This window comes from Watersipora subatra, chromosome 2 (assembly GCF_963576615.1).
Source record: "Watersipora subatra chromosome 2, tzWatSuba1.1, whole genome shotgun sequence".
Lineage (NCBI taxonomy): Eukaryota > Metazoa > Bryozoa > Gymnolaemata > Cheilostomatida > Watersiporidae > Watersipora > Watersipora subatra.
The window spans coordinates 66,984,884-67,004,215 of record NC_088709.1 but is presented as its reverse complement, the minus strand read 5'-3'; the positions used below and the strand labels follow the sequence as shown (position 1 = coordinate 67,004,215).

The window sequence follows — 19,332 nt, the reverse complement described above, 5'->3', positions numbered from 1 at the left end:
TCGAGAACTTTTATTTCACAGCAGCTGTGAATTGTTGCTTTTTATCATGAGTTAGGAGGGTAAAACAGTTGTCTTTGTTTAAGATAAAATGAGATCTATTATATTTCTATCAACTCTTATCAACTCATGTTACTAGTTGGCTGTTTTTAGTCCCTTCTTTTTCTCTGCAATCTTTGGGTTGTTTCAATGCAGCTGCTGTTAGAAAAATAAGACGCTCATCACAGCTTCAGGAAATTTTTAAAAAAGGTTGTCTATAGCTAAAGTAACTAATAATGTGACACCCAAACCTTGTGAAAGTACCTGGAAAGTAAGACTGCTGTGTTATCTAAATATACATTCAACCTAAAATGATTCAAATCTAAATATTTATAGTCTGAAGCAGCAATGCCTTAGTATGAAATCAGTTGGAAATATTTTTTCAAAAGAAAATAAATTGTTTCCCAAAATTTTAATCCCGCTGATGTGATATTTATTAGCTGTCAATTAAAATACGAAAATGTTTGTTAAAATTGCTATAAATCAGCGAGTATCAGGCCTTCTATACACTGAAAAATAAAAAGGTGCCCATAATTTGGCTATATGATATTTAACTTTTTATATCTCACCATTCCTACAGAGCTGTTTTCTTTGACGAGATGTAACTAAATAAATCGGCATTTGTGAGTTTTCCTCTTAATTTATTCATAACTCAAATCAATATTTTTAGAATCCTAATGATTAGATTGAGTTATTCTTCACACTCGTTTAAAAGCAATCAATTTTTATTGTCATTCACAAAGCATAGACAAATAGTAAGCGAGTGAGCAGCTATTCTGTTAAAAACAATGCTAACTTGACTAACACAAAGAAAGGCATAATATATTGATTGTTACTAGTAATTGTTAATAGAATAATGCTGCAAAGAGTTGTATAGCTGCTACCGGCAGAGTAGGTTATGAGTCCGGGCCTCAGGTGATGTTTGCGAAGTCTATGAAAGCATTTGCAGCAAAGAAGGTGAGTTTAAGACATGTGTATTACATGTATATAATCACGTATGGACAATATTAAGACATACATGTACATGCATAGCTTTGCTTCTAAGCCACTCGCTAACAAGTTCATGACAATCATCTTGAAAGTACCCAATTCTGTCAGTAAGTTCGTCTTAGATGATTTTATCAATCAATAGTACAAATCCTTGTCTCTCGTCTTCCGTCCCCTTTTTTTCTGTCTCTGAGTAAAGGCACAGCTTGCCTTTAAATATGTTTCAATAGAATTTGGATTCTATTATGGCTCCTCTCTTTGGGTTGCTTTCTTGGCTTGGTCTTCAGTGCAGTTAGCCTTATTGAGATTCAACTGGCTTCGTTCACACTATCATACATTAAGTTCGAGTGGTGCTTTAAAGAATTACTAATAAGATAAGATATTGTTGTTAGAAGAAACAAAACTTCTATTTTTAGATTATTTGAATTTTAGGATTTATTTGCAAACTTGCAGTGCTAGCAATTAATGAAAATGACCCTCAAAACTAGGCAGTAGATATTTTATCTAATCCTGTTTATATTGTGATTCTAGACTGTCAGAGCTAAATTCCTTATAAGAATACCATAATCTTCTATTTTAGATTTCTTCGTTAAGAATCCCTAAGCAGATTGGAGCACAGAAACTTGTCACCAAATACAATGGACTTGGATTCTGAAGGTAAAACAACCATAAACCCATATCAACAAGATAACTTGAGATTGTGGTATGAGTACAGTATAATAGCTTGAGTCTCTTTTAGGATTGTGGTATGAATACAGTATAATAGTTTGAATCTTCTTTAGGATTGTGGTATGAATACAGTATGATAGCTTGAATCATATTTCACAGGTTTTGATATGAATTGGTATATCTTTAGTCATCCTTGAAAGATTATAATACAAATACAGAATGATATCTTGTGTCACACTTCAATGGTATGAATACAGAAGGTCAGCTCAAGTCAAACTTGAAAGATTGTGGTATGGAAAAAATATCAAAAGCAAGCGAAAACTTTTCATTAATGTCTTTTTAGAGTGGAAAACATACGAACAGTGTTTTAATGCTTTGGAATTTTTATTCAAAATAAAAAAGTAACATGTTAATAATGAGATCAGTTTACTTATAAGCTTCACCTTTAACCAAACTTGTTACTTGTACCTCTTTGCAAACAATGGTTTATCTTTTTTCAAACAATTTCAACGTTATCAATAGCTGTGTTGAATTACACATTTACTTTGGAGATGAGGCCCCTCTTGTTTGCAAGTTATTTACGTTTGATTATGTGGTTATAATTTTATGTATGATAAAATCAAACTCATTATATATTACGAAGAAACATGAGTACCCTATATCTATATTTCTCAAAGTTAGTCTGTCCGTGTGTTTGTCCAGATAAAGCTATTAAAATCTTGGAATAAAGAATCTGTATCCCCATAAGATTTGATCTCGGACCCTTCCATTCACCAGTCTAACGCCTTACCAATTCATTCACACGAGCTTGATGAATTCATCAGGCGGTATATGTCGGCATATAGGAGCAAATACGCTACCGCTCTCCGTTACGAAGCAGCGTGATGGCGTAACGCCATGGAGAACAGAAGTTCTTATTAGTAAGCTTACTCAAATTATCCATTAGCAATGTTTCAGGCTAATAGCAAGTAGCAGGCAACTACATTACTTCTCATTATTTAAGACTTTAGTAAATCCTCTAGGGAGCAAGAGGTTCCGAGATCAAATCTCCTACGATACGGATTCTTCGTTCCAAGATTTTAATAACTATACCTGGACAAACCAAATCACACACAAAGTTTGTTATTTATATATGAGGGCAGTAGGCTGTTCTGCTTATTTTCAGAATTGGTCACTGAGAAAACGTGAACATGTTATTAATAAATTTTGAATTCAAAATAATGTGAATTCTAAAGCAGAATTTTGTAAAAGGCTAGAATTTCATTTTCTTTATTCCTTTATAATTTACATCTCCTAGCAATGCTATAAACTTCCTGTTTTAATCTTTTAAAAAACACTTTTTGGTTGCTGTTTGAAACATTATAGCAAACCTGCTATTGGATTGTTGTATTACCAACCTGCGATTATTTTAAAGTTGGTTTTACCCTCACAAAATTTTTACCTAAAAACATTGCATAACTTTTCAGCAAAAGTTATTTTTATTTTGTAGGATACAGGGTTTCCTATAGACTTGCTAAATCTAAAGACAAAGATTGGCGGCTGCCACCTTCAACTATGACTGTACCAGAGATTGTAGCTGATGTTGATGATGACTTCATAACTGATTTGAGATGTGAAAAGAAGGTGCCACCTCTAAATATTATCTCTCCCAAGCTGGAACGTCTCTGGTTAACCAATCTATCAGATGGCACTCAATTACAAAGGTAAGAAACTATCTGAGAGTCACTGCACCGTAACTAGAGGATTGGTGTTTCTTTATTACCTAAGAAGTAAACCTATGCCAGAATGTTGTAAAATATAGCTCCATTAATAAATTTGACTTTGTCTTTGTGTGTGTACATGCGTGCATGCATGTGTGTGCATCCAAGTAGATGTTCATGTGCACATGTGCGCATATGGTAGTCTGTATGGTGTGATCCATGCTTGCATTTTTGTCTGCATTGCTGCTATGTGTTTCTACATTTTTTAGCCAAATTCATTCAAATTTCCATGCATATACTCCATGCCTTCTACTAGGTTGCCAAAAATATTACATTTCAAAACAATGACTGGTTTCTCAGAACCAGCTTCTTAGACCCCAACCTGCCAGATATTGGATTGAAAATGAAAGGAATCAAATCATGGCATCACGGGGCAGCACGGGGCATCACGAGGTCTATTGTTAGTTAATGATAATTCTTGAATTTGATAAAAGGTTCCTTTCGTAGTGACTATACAAACATCATGATGTAAAAGTATGTTTTAGGAATCAGACAAGAATCTTAGTATTTCACAAACAGGCTGAGACAGCAAACAAAAACAAGATAGCTGAAACAATATAGATGTAGCTATAATAACAGAATTATAATAATATGTAAATATATATACTATATATCATATATTACGTAACTAAACAGCACTGGCTCCCCCTGTTAAGTACCAGAGCAAGGCAAAGTCAATGCCGTTACTGCTTATCACATTTTAGTGATATAATATGAAGCAAAAAAGCTCCCTGAACAGATCAACACTATGTTTTTATACAGCAATAGAGTAGAGACTCCTTAACATCATGCTGCAATACCATCATGAAAACAGCCATGTTCCTCTCATTCTGTCGTGATTCAGTGTCACCTTTTAGAGCCAAAACATCCTTGTGCCTAGGAAACCGCCTTAGCCAATAACAGTGTAACACTTGGGCATGTAAATACGTCTTGCTTCATAGCAAAAAACAACCTTGACATAAGCCATTGCACAACCATCTTTCTACTATAGCGTTTTATGGAAACATGATTTGCTTGTTGGTACCCAGGTGTCACACCAGGTGCAGGCAGGCAGCAGGTGTCACTACGCTATCACCAGGTGTCACACCAGGTGCAGGCAGGCAGCAGGTGTCACTGCGCTATCACCAGGTGTCACACCAGGTGCAGGCAGGCAGCAGGTGTCACTACGCTATTGCCATATGAAAACTTAGTAACAGTCATCATAATAGGTTTAAATTGAAGATTTTAAAACACTTGTCCTCCTTGACTATCTCACATTTATTGGCTAGCACAACTCTCGCTCTGCGCCTAAGCATACAATCCTCAGAGATGTTTACTGAGTTCTACTTTTATTATTAAAGTGAAAGGGTACTGGCACTTTTTTATTATTATTATGAATATTTATTGAGGATTACAAACCAAGTATATAAACTCTTACAGAATAAATAACTTTTTGTTTTGACAAAAAAAAACACAATACTGAAAGATATGTTACGAAACGTACAGTCAACGTAATTGTCAAAACAATACATTAATACAATGCTACAATACAACTAAATACAACTCACTGCAACAATACAATAATACAATAATACAATGCTACTAATACTATGTGCTGCAAATACCACTAAAAGCATATGCAACACCTAACAAATACCAAGACTATCTGCTACACCACACTACACCAACTACTACTAACACGATATAATATCAAAACCCACAAGAGACCTGAACAGAACGACTAAGCTATATCCATTTTATATCCATATTGAAGACAACATTGCTTGACTTCCTCTATTCAATTGTTCACTTGCACAAGTTCATTTGTTGATTATGTAAAATATAATAGTCTCCAAACCATGAAGTACAGTTGTGGGGTTCATTTTCCTCTGGGGTTTCCTTATATGCCATAAAGCCAGCGGATGCCAACTGGTACAGCTGATTCAGTAGATATTAGGATGCCAAATATGAGTCATAGCATTTACTGAACATTGATTAACCAATAGGAAGTCCAATTAAAACACTTAAAGATATGACTAACTAAAATCCTGGCCAGTATTTATAAATGTTTGTCAAACCAAAACAAGTGTTAGATACATAAACATATACAAATAAATAGACACTATACTGTTATATGTCAGTCGTACACATCATACAAAGTAGAAAATAGGTTCTGTAATTGTTTTTCATTGTATTCTTATCACAACTAGTACCCTTGCCAACCCCGTTCACTGTGAGAGATCGTAATGAGTAATCAGTATATGGAGAATTATGCCTAAAGTAGGAAGTTGCTTCAATGATGTAGTGGTAGCATGCTTGCTTTTATATCTAACACCCTAGGCTCAAATCCCATGAACAACAATATTTTTTTCTATTGCTCTCAGGGAGACTTCAGACAAACAGTGCTCTTATCATGGTAAAGATCAGCTGTGAGACGCTTTCAAAATGGCACCTAAGTTTAGCCTCGGAGGCTATTAAAAAAAGCCCTACTTATACTATCTGTATCAAAAACTTGAGGGTCAATTGACGCTTGATATAACCAATTCTGTTTTCTATTAATTTTAGTCTGTCTGGTTTCACCCAACTCAAGTTTCTTCACATTTTTAAAAGCAACTTGTCAGATAGCGCTCCGAAAGTGATCGGAGGGCTAACATCTCTCACAGAGCTGCACTTGTTGTCTTGTCAGCTTCAAGACCTTCCAGCCTGGTGAGCATCTATAATTGTACTTATTCTAATAAGAATTCTTAAACGTAAAATGATAACTCATTTAACCTTTGCCCTTAGATTACCAAAAAGGGCTTTCAGATCTGAGTTCTACACTGCTGTCAGTTTTTTTGAAATTAGCATCAGTCACACGTAGTACTCAGTGTAATGATTGTAGTTAGAATATCAAGTTGTAGCTATCAGTTTTTTAGTAGCCTGTAATATATTGCATTGCTTCTTATATAAAACATTTAAGTTCTTCAGAGTTAGAGCAAACTGCTGTCAAAGTTTATGAAGGCTATTGCATCCCTGACTATTCATGAATAACTGTTTGCTTGAGATCATGGTGGAAAGATAGAGTTTGACTACAGGCTTTGTATATTTGAAAGTATAAGAAAACTTATTTAACCTAATGCAAATTATAAGACCTGTTGAGCAGTGTTCAGGCAAAACAATCTGTTAACACAATGTTAACACAATGTTGCTAATCAGAGTCTTTTATGTTGAATAAAAATATTAAGACCACTCAAAGAATGGGTTTCCTTGAAACCACGGCTAAAATGTGCAAAGCAACTTTGGATCAACTAGTCATTTGAGGATGTTTAAAAAGAGTGATGTTGTTGTATAGTAACGTTTTTATATATTTTCTTGTTTGAACTGAATTGATTGAATACCTTTAATGAATTATTGGTGTCCAATATTTATATATCGATTGATTGTGTAAAATCAATTGCTAAATTTCTCTGTTGTCATATTGTATCATCAATGGTAATTATAAACAATATGTTTTTCAATTCATGCAAAAAAACACAAAATGGAAAGACAGAAATCAGGAATTATTGAGTGAGCTGAACAGACATCTTTCAAAAGTTGATAATTTAGTGGTATTGCGGAGGAGTCAGGATAGTATCATATTGAACAAAACTAAATCATTTTCAAAGCAGATAAAGGGCAAACTTTATAAGTATCTCTATTGATCATTTCTAGTAATAATGCTTTTTTTAATTTAAAGTTTTTCGACTTGTTCAAAGTAAAATATTATAGCGAAGTGTCGGTAGAGTTTGTAGTTGAAGGCCAAGGGTTGCGCTAGTTTTATTAAACGTGTCACTAAAATGCTCTCCACTTACTGCTAACAAAATACTTTTATCCTAGAACGGGATCATGGTTGGTTGAAACATTTACAGCAGTGTAAAAAACTATGGTAACACTCGTGTTTGTTGTGGGTTCACAGTGTACTCCTATATAATTAAATCAAAATCTTCGTCTTTGACTACAAAAGGTTACAAGCTAAACAGTCAACTTGTTAATCATGGCATATGTCAAAAATGTACTGTCTTGCTACAAAGGTTGCAGGAAACATCGGAGACATTTAGCAACATTGATGAGATATCTAAATGCAAAGAGCTGGCTATAAATTTGCGATCAAACCACTTGGGCATGTTGGACAAAACTATTTTAAAGTTTTGCCCAACATGAACATGTGTCAAACGTGTGTTTTTGCTGAAGGAAAACAATATTGTGGAAATATATATTATCATTTGCATATTTAAACTGCTCACAAATTCTGGATAACAATAATGTATAAAGTCATTTAGATCTGGTAATCTTTATTGCAGCAACCTTAAATAAAACATAACATATGTCGTATATAGCATACATAGTTACTAATATTACATTAATATTAATTATAATAGCATAGTTATTCAAAAATAAAAAAAACTGAGTTATGTTTTTTGGGTTTAATAATTGACTAGTGAAGGCCCGGCGTTGCTCGGAAAATAAAATGGTTTTTGCACAGAAAGTTTTTTTTATTTAGCATTTACAACATTAATCATTCTAACTTTTTAATTTCCTACCATTAGAAAAGTATTTTATGCAGTTTAAATAAATTAGGATACAAAATAAAACATCTGTAAAGGTGTTTAATTGTGAAATATTTAGCAAGTAATGGCTAGATAAACTCTGTTTTGCTACAATGATTACAATGAAAAAAGATTTGGTAATGATACAATTAATACGAACTGAAAAAAAACCAAAATAAAGATGATGAATATGTTGAATTAATAATAACAATGAGTACATAAGAGTGTATGTATAAAATAGGTTACTGTGGCAGCAGAAGTTTTCAATCGAAACTTTGATTACTGTGATGCTGATACCTCTCGGTACTGGTACAAATATATAGCAGTGAAGTGCACGGAGTACTTTTTCTAACCAAATAGAAATAAATTTAGAGGCAATTCCTACTTAAGATGAAGCAACATACAACTGTACATGTAAACAGTTGTCAGTTTTTGCAGCTGTTAGCGATTGCCCATTGGAAGAATCAAAAATTGAAGGCGTGTAAGGGCACATTTGAAATTGAAACGGCACATTTGAAAATGACAAATTAAAAAATACGTAATGGATATAAGGCTTTAATAAGGATAACGATAGATAAGTAAGAATGAAAAGGATGGCTTGGTGTAAAGGTTAGAAGCGACAGACCATGAATTTACGAGTTGAAGGATGCGAGTTCAAATCCAGTGCAAGAGGATTTTTCAGTCCCAAGTTTTAATCACTATAGCTGAACATAGGGATGACCAACCAACAAAAGACAAATAAATGCAGATAAATATATAAATATATATATATATATGTATATATACAAATTTTGTATGTTGTATATATATATATATACACATGTAGATTGAGCCCCAGTACAACTGTAAAAAAACTTTTGCTTTTGAAGTTGTTTGTAAGTGTTCCATTTGCATTTAGAAATGGTACCAAGGCATTGGTAAGATGCTTATCTTTTTCTTGCTTAAATAGTGAATGCCAGATGTCAAAGTAAGAGTCAAGTATCAAAATGAGTGTCAAATGTCCAAGTGAGTGCCTAGTGTCAAACTATGTGCCAAGTGTCATAGTGATTGTCAATCATTATAGTGAGTGCCAAATGTCAACAGGAGTGGGAAATGTCCATGTGAATGGGATGTGTCCAACTGAATAGAAAGTTTTCAAGTGAGTGTCAAGTCTCCCTGTGAGTGGGAAGGGTTCAAGTGATTGTAAAGCATCAAAGTTAGTGGCAAATGTTAAAATGAGTGTCAAGTGTCGAAGTGAATGACAAGTGTCAAAGTGACTAAGAAGTGCCGAAGTGAGTGGCAAGTGTCAGAGTACAGGAGAGACAGTTGTGAAAGTGAGTGCCTGGTGTCTAAGTTAGTGCCAGATGTCTTAGCAAGTGAGGGACAGGTTCACAGTAAAGAATTGGCAGATATGACATATTTTAAATTCATTAATTTTTGTTTATAACTGTGTTGTATTAAAAGATTAATTAAAACTGAGAATTACCATAGTAGGATAAAGTCTAATTATGCAACTATTTTTGTAGCTTTGACCAATTGAATCAATTGAAGACTATTCATCTTGCCAAAAACTGCTTCACAGAACTACCGACAGTTGTGTTCACCTTACCCCAGCTAAAAAAGATAGATGTTCGAGAGAACATTGATCTTAGAATGATTTCCAAGCAAGTGATCAAACTAACAAACCTAGACACACTGTTGTGTGAAAATTGTCCAAAACTGGTTGAACCACCGTATGCCGTATGCCAACAAGGGCTTTTTGCGGTACGTCAGTACTTCAATTCATTGAAGAACAAAGCAGATTTCGTCGAGCTTGCTGTTGTACCTGTCGCCATTGTTGGCAACTCTCTTGCTGGCAAAACAAGCCTGGTGAAAAGTCTCCAAGAAGGAAAGAGAAGGTTTACGAACCGATCAAAGCAGAACACTTCAACACTTGAGGAAGCAACCAAAGTTTTTGAAGTTAAAGATCTCGAGTTACCCGAGTCTATAGCAAAACTAGTTGATCACGGAGGTCATGAAATTTACCATATTACTTACCAATACATTCTAAAAGAAAGGAATATTCCTCTTTTTGTAGTAAATCTCAAAGAATTTTCAGAGATTTCTTCAAGTAGTAACAGAGAAAAGGCAGCAAAAGAGACTTGCTGGAATTGGCTATCGCATCTCTACCTATCCTGTCCTCTCCTCGGTCCACCTTTGTTGGCAATTACCCACACTGAAGCAGCGCCAGAAGGGAAAGTAGAAGAAGTTCTTGAAAACCTCCTTGATAGTATGGAAAAGCTGAAACTTGAAATGCTGAAAGAGGAAGAAGAGCATCACGGTAGAGGTAAAGGAGACTTTCAGAAAATATTACACTTGTCCAACAAAGCCACTCCCATATTTCAAAAAACTGATATTTTTCAATTTAGCGACGACCCAACAGAACTTTCTAACATCAAAAGGTTAAAAGCAGTTATTGACGAAAGATGCGAAGAATTTAAAACGACAATTCCTCAGTGCTGGAATGACATCACGAAATTTCTAAGTGATGCACATAAAGATAGTTTTTACATCGACCTTTCAACTGTCGAAAGGCAGTTTCCGACAATGGAGTGCCATATAGTCCTTGACTATATGCACAACACAGGTGATATTCTTTGGTTCAAAAACGTACCCCAACTCAAGCATTGCATCTTCCATAGAATATCGCTCATCGCCGAGATGATATCTCTACTATTCCATCATCAATCAGAAGCGCAATGGCAAGACCGTGTTGGAACATTCACTTCATTCAAGTACCGTGATAGGATCATCAGAAAAGAAAAATACAAAGAGCTGATAAAAACCTTTATTACGAGTGGGATACTGGATGATGCACTTCTTGAGCACCTACTGAGCAGTTACCACATACAATTTCCAAAAGAGGTTGCAGTTGACCTTCTACATTGTTTCAAGATACTGCACGGGCCAATAAATGCTGGCATGAGGAAATCTTACATCGTGCCCTACTTTTCGCCTAAATGTATGAGTAGTGATTGGGAGATAGGTGGAGGTATTCAACTGAGGTTAGTTATGGAGCTTGGAGGCTTGGCACTACCAAAGTACGGCTACCAGCTGACGACAGCAGCATTTTTAAATGCTGATGCAGGGCCTTGTACTACAATGAAAGTAGTTTATAATGGCGCCACAGTGTACCATGGTGCAAGTTGCACACACCTCATCCATTTCGACAAGGAAAATAAAATGGTCTTACAAACCTCGACTGACGCAAACGTTCTTGCAGATTCGTGGAATAGACACCTGAAAACTGCTCAAACTCTTGTTACGTACGTTTCATCTATTTGGAAGGCTTGTCGACCATCTATTGAAATTGTGTGTTCACATTGCCTGTTTCTGAGAGATCCAAATCCTGGCACCTTTGTCGATCCGGATTGGCTGTATCCGGCATTTACAGCAAACTCTGATGGTATCACAGAGGTAAGACTGAAAATGGAAACGAGCTCATTTTCTGGCACGGAGCCAGTGTTCTGTAGCAAAGAGTATATTGGAGAGACATGCAGCAAGAAGCCCGAGATTCCAAAACCACTTGTGTATCCTTGTGAGTTGTCAGTTTACTTCGAAAACATTGAGCTCTTCTTGTAATTACCATTAATATTACTTCTGTCTAACTTTTTGATACACGCCTTTAGGTGGGAACTTGACTTTAGAGGATAAACAGGTTGTTGAGAAGTACCTAGAAGACAATGAGTCAAAATGTTTCCAAAGACCAGAAGGTAATTCTCTAGATGCACATTATGAATGCACTTTTTCCCCAGCGTTTTACCAGTAACTCGGTTTTATAAGTAAAACCTTCAGCATCAAGAAAAATGTTGCGTTGCAAAAAATTATGCAGTTTGAGGATAAAGAACTGTCTTTGTGAGATGTGATTCATAGTGTTGTTATGTGTGCCAGTAAAAATGAACGAACAGAGTTCACTGAGTGCGCAGAAAATAAGAATTGGCTCCATAATTCTAAAATTTTTGAGGGAGAATAATAGGAGCAAATGGTAGCAAGCAAATGTTGCGAGTTTCAGTCTGATGCAATCTTTTTCCAACACCCAACAGTGGCTTCATACAAACGAATGGGCAGACAGACACGACAGACACGGCTGTCGGTATAGTAGATAAAGCAGTAGTAAAGCATAGTGAAGTAAAGTAGTAGTGGTAGTTAGTTAGTTACAGTTTAGCAGTTAGTTATAGATTAGCTTTTACTCACTATTTACTTCATATTTACCATTGCTTTTATAAAAAAGAGTCAATGGAAACCCACACTCTGCCTTTACTTGTGATTTGGGGAGTTTTCACTCTACACGTATGAAACGTTTGGTCACATTCAGACTATGTATAACTCATGGGTTAACCAATTCATCGTAGCATATTAGTGTCTTTTTAGACAACATAATTAACATGTAAAGGGGAAATTTTACATTAGCTAAAATATTTTAACATTGGTTAGCAAAATGAACCAGCTACAAGCTAAAGCATATTATCATGAGTAAGTTTTTGTTAAAGTCAACAGTTTTAATATGATACTATTATTGAGTATACCGATGCATGTATACATGCAGGTACGATGCATTTACCTGCATCTTACCTGCACGTACTGCTGTTTTAAACCAGAGCTTTTTCTATTCATTTTCAACGCTGAACCCACACAACTAACGAGAGAAATCTCGCCCTCCCTTATTTTGAGTGACACAAAAAAAGTTCAAATTAATGAAAAACAGACATATTCGGAGTATATGAAGACAATATGTCATTGGAAGGTCATTCTAGACAGAGTCTAACGTATTAGACCTGTTTAAGGCTATTGGCTGCAAGAATTCTATTTTAGTAACAAATACTACTAATTTTATTTTATTATTGCTGCTGTTTCCTTATACAATGATAAGGTTTTTGATTGGTTGACTGAGTGTTTCTCTTTATTTTTTACATTTTGGTAGCGGGAGACTCGAACTCAGCGATAATACCATCTGGGAGTCTGGATATGCAACGGAAAGATGAAGCAAGTGAACTCTCTGACAGTTTAGACTACCTAGGTGATGAGGATGAGACTCTGGCTATCATCCGCTTGAGAACAAAGCCTAGCAAAGTCAGTTGGGCCAAAAAGATGTTTGATTCTGAATCAGTAAGTAGGTAAAATGACTTACACCGGTTATACTAAAACTAAAATACAGTGGTCTGCGACATAGACTGGAGCCTTTGTTGAAAAACTAAGATTTTTATATACAACATTGTAACTTATTGCGAACTTAGTCAATAGCCATAATTTATATATTAAATTAATATTCATTTGTCCTGATTTCAAGTATGTGAACAAAATGGTTGTGAAATTATAACTTTCAATTATTATGTAGGCTAAATTCTACCCATTCCTAAATTCTAACCATTAACAAATTTCATTTTGTTAATGGTTGAAAATAACCACCTGTTTTTCTAACAACTTTTACTTGTTTATTTTAGGCCATATTCATTAAAAAACGAAATGTTCAGAATTTATCCTACATAATCATTCAATAACATAATTTTACGGCTGTTTGATTTACATATTTGAAATCATCGGAAAATAAGGATTAATTTAATATATAATTTATGTCTATTTCACTAAATTCACAATGATTAAAAATGCTGTGAATGGAAATTTCAGTTTTCCAACAGAGAGGTCCAGTTTATTTCACAGGCCATTGTGGTAAAATGGATCAATTAAGTTTTGTAGGAAACTGATAGAAATATCTGCATTTTGAGAATGCTACATAAACTAAATTTTCATTTGTGCAGGTGTACAAGATGACAAGTCCTATCAGAGGACGCTGCCTGATCATCAATAACAACAGCTTCTCCGATCTCTCAAAAGGAAATGGTGGAACAGGAAGCGATCGGAAAGGTTCAGAGGTGGATGTAGAGAACATCTCAGGGCTGTTTAAAAGTTTAGCCTTCAAGTGGGAGACAATTCACAGAGACCTTACTGCTAAGGTTAGTCTCTTTGACTTTGCACTCAGTTTCATTTTTTTAAAGCTTTGCTTTCCACTTTTTTCATTTTTTCCTGTTAGACACGGTATAACTAGCTAAAGACGCTTTCGGATTTCCTACAAGTATGGGGTGCTGGTGAAATGTTTGGATGGGAATCGTGGGCCCACCACATTTTCAGGAGAAACACAGTACTTGGACTTTGTTGAGATGCCCAATCTTTATATATAAATCTCAAAGTTTCTGTGTCAGTGTGTACTTCAGTTGGTCAAGCTATAGCTATTAAAATATTGGAATGAAAAATCTGTATCGCAGGAGATTTGATCTTGAAACCTTTTGTTTGCCAGACAATCACCTTACCAATTTAGCTATGCGAGAATGATGAATTCATTAGGGATATATGTCGCTATGTGGTTGAAAATAAGCTACCACTCTCTGTTACAGGGCAACATAACTTTATGCTTACTCTCACAGTTCTTATTAGTAAACTTACTCAAATTTCATTGGCAATGTGCCAGGCTAATGGAAAGTAGCAGGCAACTACATTACTTCTGTTTATAAGCTGATTTTTGATACCCGTGCAATGCCCGCCATTTCGCTAGTATTTACTATAATGAGAGCCATGATCATTCGTTCGAAGACACGCTTATAGCGTAAGGAGAAAATCCGTCACATGAGAATCAAACTCAGATGTTTGGCTATCCAACTGACGATCTCTTACGGCGTCTGAGACTGCTAGTGTACATGATCACCGAGTGGGGCAGATAACTGCATATGTAGAAAAAAACAGCCAAGGTTGTAGTTTGAAAGCGTTGGAAATACTATGTTTTTATTTCAAGATAGCCAAGCTTTTTTTATAACAAATGCCTTTGATGTACGGTAAAAATTGTTTTGGTTCATTTACAAGTAACTGATGGAGTAATTCCTGTGTCGATAACACGTAACTAACAATGGAATAAAGATGATGACTCCAGTTTTATGCTTGGGACGCACAAATGCTTATTGCTTACCCGATTCTATAATAGATATTTATTATTGATTATTATAGTTGTCATATTTGTCCCTCAGAGATGAACTTACACCAAACTAAGAGATTTTATCAAGAAGTATCGACATTTTTCTATTATTTGTTCTTGATGTTTGAGGTGATCTGCCTGCCAGGATGTTTCAAGATTAAAATCTACTAAACTCGATTGCAGCTAAAATACTCAGAAGAAAAATACATATGCGATGATGTCGCTAGTTGCTCTCGCTGATATCAGCTATCGCGTTCAAATTGCAGTTATGCAACTCTATTCTTTCAGTCGTTGTGCAACTATAGATAGCATAATCGTATGTTCACATGATCTGAGCATTTCAACCAATCAAGATCAAGTTTTGTCGATTTTAATCTCGAAACATCCTGGTGGTCAGATCACCTCAAACATAGAAAAACAATGACAAATGATTGATCAATGTCGATACTTTCTGATAAAATTCACTAAAGTTTTGTGTATCAATTTTTAGTTTAGGCTTAGTTAGTCCAAAGACCTAATAAGGTACATTCTGAAGATATGTCAACCATCTTCTTATAGAATATCCAGAACCAAAATGTACATATTTTCCTTATATTTCACCATGGTTATATTGTTGCTGAGCCAAAAAAGCGTTGGTACTCAACGTGCCTTTTTTACTTTCTATAGAAACTTTTAGAGACGATTCAAAAGGAAACAGAACATGCTGATCATAAGAATTATGGGATGTTTGTCCTGGTGGTCATGACCCATGGCAGCGACTATCACCTGTCTGGCTCAGATGGTGTGCCAGTTCCTAGAACCAGTATATTTGACCTTCTTTCTGCCTCGCAGTTTCCTAGCATGGCAGGAAAACCAAAGCTTCTTATTTTTCAAGCCTGTTCAGGAGGCAAGTACAACACTAACTAATATACTCGCATGCGTTCTATATATATATAATATAAATATATATAATATATATAATGTATATAATATATATATAATATAAATATAATATAAATATATATAATATAAATATATATAATAAAAATATATATAATATAAATATATATATAATATAAATATATATATAATATAAATATATAATATATATGTATATATTTATATATTGGAAAATTAAATAGTTCACTTGTCTTTCAGCTACTGTCAGTTTCCTGCTAGTGCATTCTTCAGGCTGTAAACTTCAACTAGGGCAAGATGGTGAAAAGTCACCATCTTGCCCCAGTTGAAGTTTACAGCCTGAAGAATGCACTAGCAGGACACTGACAGTAGCTGAAAGATAAGTGAACTATTAAATTTTCCAATTTATACTGCTCCATCCTATGTTGAGCACTCTGATTTTAGTTCTTATTATAATACATTTCAATATATATATATATATATATATATATATATATATATATATATATATATATATATATATATATATATATATATATATATATATATATATATATATATATATATACATATACATGAGACAATATAGGCTGTTTAATGCACAGGTATAAATTTTCACTGCCTGAACATGGCTAGACCTTTACAATGTCCGGATACAGCCCAATCTGTATTAGTGTGAACAAAGGAGCGTTGTTTGTACTCACAACAGAGCAAGAGAGACAAATATCAATTTGTTTTAAAACGGATAGGAATGTATATGCAGCAGCAGAGACAAGAACACTCTGCAAACTACTAACTAGAAAAAAGAGTTTTATAGACTAAATACTCTCCCATAATAAAATGGCAGAAATTGCAATTGAATAAATAATTATTGGGTAGTTTACAATCACATTAATAAATATTTTGATTTTGAGTTTTTGAATTAAATTAAATTAAACTTTGCATGAAATTGATAATTTATATATGCAGTACATGATCAAATTAGTTTGTCAAATATGTGCCTTAATTGAACTCATGAGTTAATTTTTTATGCTCCTAACTACCCACTAAATTATCAAATGAGCATATAAAAAACTGCATTAATAATTGAATTAATAAATTATTAATTAAAACTGCATCAATCTTTAAATTTTAATTACCATAATTAAGAATTTTGCATTAGGCTGCTAATTAATAAATTAATGATTAATTTAATGCAATTATTGACATTATTATTTGTATATTAAAATTATATATATCCATTATTTTATGTACATTATTAACTGCACCCCTGCATAAGTCAATTACAAAATATCAGAGAGTGAATTCTCTTATAGGCCGCTATGATCAGCCACATGGAAGCCTTTCTAGTGGTTCCACAGAAGAGACTTCACAACTTTCTCTTCCTTTAAAACCCATCTCGACTGAAACCAAGGAAAAGACAGCCGATATGCAAGCATTAGATGATTTCTTCATAATGACCCCAAGTTGTCCCGGTCAGTGTAGCATAATAAGTATTTTTGACAAGTAACGTTCTAGAGTTTGTAGTGCGAGTATGATGAACTTTATTGCTCCAGTTTGATGTAAGCACATATAAAAGAAGTAATAATGTTATAGAAACTATACTTCTACAATGGACTACGGAACTGTTCAAAATATCTTTACTGACTGTCTATGTAACCAATGGAAGCATATAGCAAAGTTAGAGTAGTATGAAGTGGGCAAGCTATACAGATAAACCTCTCCTCGAAGCTGTCTTAGAATTTGACTATTTACCCAAATTAGATTCTTAGTCAGTGTAACGAGTTTCTTGCAGCAGAAAAGTTTTGTAACTCAAAGCAAATTAAAGAAAATTTAATCAAAAACTAAATCAAATTTTTTTAATTAAAACGAAATTAAAAACAAATTAGGAAAATTAAAAAATAGAAAACAAAAATATAAAAACTGAGTTAGTTCGAGCTTTACCTAGTTAGAATTAAAAACTTTAGGAAAAAAATTGCATAGCACAGAAATTGAACTCAGATTTTCAATATTGTAGACAGGTGCACTAACCACTGCACCACTCAGCCGCCTTGCCACATAAATACGTATTACATACATATTACATACATATTACATACATATTACATACATATTACATACATATTACATACATATTACCTACATATTACCTACATATTACATACATATTACCTACATATTACATACATATTACATACATATGTAATAAGTAAGCACATAAGAATAACTATGTACATACTTATTACACATGACTACCTTTCACGGCCAAACTGCGAGTGTACGAGTAGACTATTATAAATAAAGGCATGTGTAACTGATCATGTCATGCCATAGTTGTCATGTTGCAAGCAGTTGTGCAACTGAAAAACAATCACATTTTTCATCTGAGTTTAGCACAGCTTAGTATTGATTTATTTTTAAAAAACTTACATGTGTCGCCGATAAAATAAATGTTAATACAGTCAAACCAGGACTTATCATCATCTTTATATATAAATTTTAACCAACATTCATTTCGGCATATGAAGTAATTTTCAGCATACCACGGAAAAGGTTTTCTGAAATGTTACAAATATGTGTATAAAATAAAAAAGCAAACAAGTTTAAAAGAAAACATAAAAATAAACTCAATTTAAACTGTATTCAGTTGAAGATATGTCGAGTTGACCTGCTCATTCTGTCACTCACTCTGCTAGCAAGCTTTCACATTGCCAAGTCACACTTTCATTCATGTCACTAAGATGAAGTGACAATCAACATCTTGTTACAAATTTTTACTTAAATCATTTAGGGATTATAATGCAAGTTTTTAAATTTAGTTCTCTAGAATGAAACAAAATCAGAATGAGGGATAATTATAGACCTATAAACTATATTTAATATAGTTAACATAGTATGATTAATAGGTCTATGGTTAAAACTATCACCTCCAGATGCGTCAGAATTAGAATTCACGAGGCGACAAAGGTACCAGCTAACAAGAGTAATCTCAGATCAAGGTTCAGCCGACTGGTTGTCTTTAGTCATGTATAGCCTGTCACAATATGTATAGAAAAGTGTACCATATGTCACTTGTTTTCTACGATTTTTCTGATGTTGTTTGCGTAACACATAAAACCCAACAGTTATATTCATGGCAGACTGCGATCAGTGTACCATTTACCAGTGTGTATGCATTTGAAATCAGTTGTGCAACTAGCTACCTGACATGTTAGCTTACAGCATAGGGCAAAATTGATAACTCTGCCATATTTTTTGAATAGATCAATATACATTTTTACTCGCACTTTACAAATGAAATATTCAACTTTATGCTTACAAATTTGCAGGTTAGGAAATGCATAGTGTATAAGCTTTGCATCTAAAATTTGAAACCAATGTCTTGTGTACTTGAGTAGTTATGTCAAATTACATGTAGCGACAAAAACGTCTCTTCATTCTTTCAATGTAAACAGTGATG

General features: G+C 34.1%; 2 protein-coding genes across 2 annotated transcripts; both read left to right on the top strand.

Moving 5' to 3' along the window:
* Nucleotides 1–3,246: 3,246 nt before the first annotated feature.
* On the top strand, nucleotides 3,247–12,607 carry LOC137388472 (malignant fibrous histiocytoma-amplified sequence 1 homolog). Its single transcript, XM_068074958.1, has 6 exons — nucleotides 3,247–3,395; nucleotides 4,481–4,609; nucleotides 5,997–6,137; nucleotides 9,502–11,552; nucleotides 11,644–11,727; nucleotides 12,561–12,607. Exons 1-6 carry the CDS (start codon nucleotides 3,247–3,249, stop codon nucleotides 12,605–12,607), a joined length of 2,601 nt encoding a protein of 866 aa, XP_067931059.1.
* Nucleotides 12,608–12,989: 382 nt separating this feature from the next.
* On the top strand, nucleotides 12,990–15,881 carry LOC137388471 (cell death protein 3-like). The gene is made up of 3 exons (XM_068074957.1): nucleotides 12,990–13,120; nucleotides 13,771–13,965; nucleotides 15,642–15,881. Exons 1-3 carry the CDS (start codon nucleotides 13,103–13,105, stop codon nucleotides 15,879–15,881), a joined length of 453 nt encoding a protein of 150 aa, XP_067931058.1. The 5' UTR covers nucleotides 12,990–13,102.
* Nucleotides 15,882–19,332: the final 3,451 nt, after the last annotated feature.